At 46.3% G+C, this 3,878-nt stretch overlaps 2 protein-coding genes across 2 annotated transcripts in view; both read right to left on the bottom strand.

Moving 5' to 3' along the window:
• LOC118333444 (homeobox protein Hox-B5b-like) overlaps positions 1-514 on the bottom strand; it is a 1,643-nt gene extending 1,129 nt beyond the window's left edge. The window contains exon 1 of the mRNA XM_035669093.1: positions 9-514. Coding sequence (XP_035524986.1) covers positions 9-514 — 506 coding nt within the window. The remainder of the gene's footprint in view (positions 1-8) is intronic.
• Positions 515-1,765: 1,251 nt separating this feature from the next.
• Positions 1,766-3,687, bottom strand: hoxb6b (homeobox B6b). Its single transcript, XM_035669276.1, has 2 exons — positions 3,234-3,687; positions 1,766-2,022 (listed from the first exon to the last, which is right to left on the bottom strand). Exons 1-2 carry the CDS (start codon positions 3,685-3,687, stop codon positions 1,766-1,768), a joined length of 711 nt encoding a protein of 236 aa, XP_035525169.1.
• Positions 3,688-3,878: the final 191 nt, after the last annotated feature.

Genomic DNA, 3,878 nt, shown 5'->3' with positions numbered 1-3,878 from the left:
CCTGGTGCTGCTGCTGCTGCTGCTGCGCCCGCGGTGCCGTGCTGGAGCCGCCGCTGCTGTGTGCGCCCTCCTCGGTCTCGGAGGCGACGGTGGCGTCCTCTATCTCCGTGAAATGAGCGCTGTTGCTTTTGTTGAGGTTGTTGCCGCCCGAGGTCGCGCTCCGGTCAGAGGGAGGAGAGGGGCTTTTTAGTTCCAGCGGCTCCCGGCTGGCCGTGGCGCACGACGGCGGCACCGGATCTGGAGATGAGAGCGAGCAGTTGGGCGTCTGTCTGTACCGGGCGTCCGGCGCGAATCCCCGGGCATCCTCTCTCACGGCACCGAAGTGGCTGCCGGTGTTGGTGCGGTTCACGGTTAGGTCCATGCCATTGTAGTTGTAGCCGAAAGACCCGGAGTGCATGGTGCCAGGGTCTCTGAAGGAACCGCTCACAGCGCCGTTAGTCCCATAATTTAGTAACTGATAGTCGGAGCCATTTGGATAGCGCCCTGAGAACGAGTTTACAAAGTAAGAGCTCATTTGCTTGGATTTTTAAAGCCTCGATTTGTAGATCTTTGTCGCTATAATCCTGTGTGCTTGCACGATTTATGGATGCAATCATGAATTATAAGCAATGAAGCCCTACTGTACTTTGCCAGGTATGCGGCCAAATATGGGAGAGCGTTCGGGAATCACGTGCCTTTGTTGACCAGTCGTAAATCCTCACTGATGACTTCAAGAGGTAATTCATGCTCCATGGTTACAAATGATGACGAAATAATGGTCGTTAGGCTCCAGTCAATGGTGCCTCCCCGCTGCGCCCCCGAGAGCCGTGCAGGCAGAGAGCGCCATCTTCCGGACAGCGGTGGCACTGCGCCGCCGGGACGCGCTGTCAGGCCCCCGGAGTCATCCATCATTTATGTAACACGCTGATAATATAGGCCACAAAAGGCTCAGGTAACATAACGGAGACTTATCAGCCAGACTGTTGGCAGTTTAACGCGCAGAGTGTCAAACTGGAAATTATTTTAATCTTTACTCTGGTTTTATGTGGATTTATAGGCTTATTGTGAGTCCAGAAGCAGTGTAATATCCCTTATAATAACATGAATAATAGGAATAATAATAAGAATAATGATAGAAACACGCATGTTTTTCTTGCGCATTAATGACGCCACAAGAGTTTCCAATATACATCAAAAAGCCTTTATTTCTATGTACAATTTTTCCTAAACAAAATATTGCACACAATATCCAGATGTGCATTGAACACAGGTGAACAACAATAAATAACATGTAACATTTTTTTTTCTTCCCTCGTCTGTACAAATGTAAGATGGCACAGCTGTAAACAACAAGCCTATATGGACTATTATAGAACAACCACACCACAAGATGTACAGTGAAAGGACTCTTTTTTTCTTTTCTTTTAATGTCATGAAGACAGAAATCATGGAGATAAAAACTCAGTAGGTCTATACGAATAATGAGGTAACAACATTGTCGAGAACTAAACACTTAAAAATTATTTACATTTTGGCGGATTTGTTGCATAGTCCCCTAAAAATAAAAACACACGAGCACAAGGACAAACAGAGGAGGACCTGATTTTAACCTAATGCAGACATTATCACCGTGCAGATACTGAAGTCTATCACTCTACACGTCTCTAAACATGGGATTTTACAGCACTTTTATCTACAAAGAAATAATACATCATTTTATTCTGGGAGTGTGCACACAAACACACACACACACACATGCCTTTTCTTTCTTTCAGTGTCCTTTCTTTTAGCTCTTTTTCTCCGCCTCTTCTTCCTCCTCGGGTGTCTTTGATGGATTGAGGAGTTTGTTCTCCTTTTTCCACTTCATCCTGCGGTTCTGAAACCAGATTTTGATCTGTCTCTCCGTCAGACACAAGGCGTGGGAGATCTCTATCCGGCGCCTCCTGGTCAGGTAGCGGTTAAAGTGGAACTCCTTCTCCAGCTCCAGAGTCTGGTAGCGGGTGTAGGTCTGTCGGCCCCTGCGGCCACTGTTGCCAAATGGGCCTGAAAGTGGTTGGGAGGAGGAGGAGGGGGGGAAAATGAATTCATCAATTAATAATTAAAATGCTGGTCTGAAATGAATTTTCGAGAGTGTAGGAGGAGACATCTACCTGAGAGTGCACTCGATATCTGTAGTCGTGTGTCTGAAAAAATACAATAAAGTGGGAAATTCAGATCTTTGGTGTATTTCAACTCCAAATTACACTTCTAACATTCAAATATAATCTTTTTCTTGTGTAGAAAGTAGCAAATTATGATACAGCAATTAACTCTACTTCATTGTATGTGTATTTTTAAAAATAATTCTCCTATAACAGCCTTTTCCTATAGGCACGCGAATGCCTCACAGTGGCGTTCAATTATTGATATATATTATATATATTTCTATTTTCTTTAAATATATTCTATAAAATAACTACATTTTCTAATAATACTTGTGTATTATGGCCATGACACGCCTTACAGTGAGGTCATGAGGACCTCTGCATATGTTTTATTAAAAAAAATCTCCTAAATGAATCTTTAATGTGGCTACAACAGGATGTAGCCAATAATGTGTTTAATGTGTGGTGCGTAAAAGTGACCTGATGGTGTCTTTTCTCTCTTATGCCATCAGTGTTTTGTTCTTTAACACTACAGTAGGGATGTACAGTCAGAGTCAGACTGCGCCACAATGAGCACTGAGCCTCCATAGCGCCTTGTTTTCTCAGATTTAGTGTTTTTGTGTTTATATTTTGGACATTTAATCGCCAAAAGTGCTTTTCTGACATTTAGTGTCGCTTTAAAAATGTTTAAAAAAGGCCCATTTTGAAGATGCCATGTGACACGAGCTGAGAGCTTTAAGTTGCAGCTCGGGTGATGTAGGCCAAATCTGTATGTGCGTGCGTGTGCGCGCGTTTCCCGTCGTGTATGTATGTGCAAGGATGATGATGTAGCAGCCAAAGCCTTCTGAAGGGCGCATGAAGAAGATCCGTGCGCAATCACGATAATCTCCAAAAACTTTCGGCCCAATAATCATCATCCGATTGTTAAATTGATTAAATATTAGCGCGAGTATGGAGCTGACAGGTAACTCTGCGAGGGGGCTCAGGACGCTCACTTCATCACGCAGAGCTGCTCTCTCCTGCGCTCTTTTACCTCCAGGCAGCGTGACAACAACAAGAGTTTTAAAAAACGTGCGCTTTCTCTCTCCTTTCCCTCCCCACGTAACTCACCGGCGGAGCAGGCGTTCATCCTCTGCATCCACGGGTAGATCAGAGTGGAGGACTTGTCGTCAATGCTGCTGCTCATACTGACAGTCTGCTCCGGGCACTCCGCTTTGCGCTGCTGATGCTCCTGAGTGACAAACAGCGGCTGGTCCTCGCGGCTCGAGAAAGCGCAGGAGCCCTCCGCGTCCTTGTAGAAAGTCCCGACCGGGTTGTAGTCGCAGGGCGCTCCGCCGCCGGCCCTGCCGTAGATGGCCGCAGCCGCCGCGCCCGTCTGCTGGTAGTAGGACGCCGGGTAAACCTTCTCCTGCATGTTCGCTGCTGCTCCATATGTGGCCGCGTTGGAGTAGTGTCTTAACGGATCGGTGTATCCCGAGGAATATAACGGTATCTGACCCAGGAGAGAGTCCTGTCCTCCCGGTAGAGACACGGGAAAAGTTGAGTTAACAAAATAGGAACTCATTGGGTGGACAACGGGGTGTATATACTCCGGAGGAATATGATTTGTTGTCTTTTATAGTCCAAGTGGTTTTGCCATTACTTTATCCGAGATTTGGTTTTTGCTGAAAGGGGGGGTTGTGAGGTGCCACTGAATACAGAGGGGAAGTGTACCATCTGATCAACCTCTGGCCAATCACCGCAGTCTGTGCTTGC

The sequence above is a fragment of the Morone saxatilis genome, unplaced genomic scaffold (assembly GCF_004916995.1).
Source record: "Morone saxatilis isolate NCDOM2014 unplaced genomic scaffold, NCSU_SB_2.0 Contig1, whole genome shotgun sequence".
In the NCBI taxonomy this organism is placed as follows: domain Eukaryota; kingdom Metazoa; phylum Chordata; class Actinopteri; family Moronidae; genus Morone; species Morone saxatilis.
This window is presented reverse-complemented; position numbering and strand designations above follow the sequence as displayed.

What these genes read in the sequence shown, in the direction of transcription:
- hoxb6b (XM_035669276.1), bottom strand. Translation starts at nt 3,687, where the DNA reads ATGAGTTCCTATTTTGTTAACTCAACTTTTCCCGTGTCTCTACCGGGA. An exon ending in GATGAACGCCTGCTCCGCCG is followed by an intron (nt 2,023 to 3,233) that starts GTGAGTTACGTG and finishes AACCACTTTCAG; the next exon opens with GCCCATTTGGCAACAGTGGC.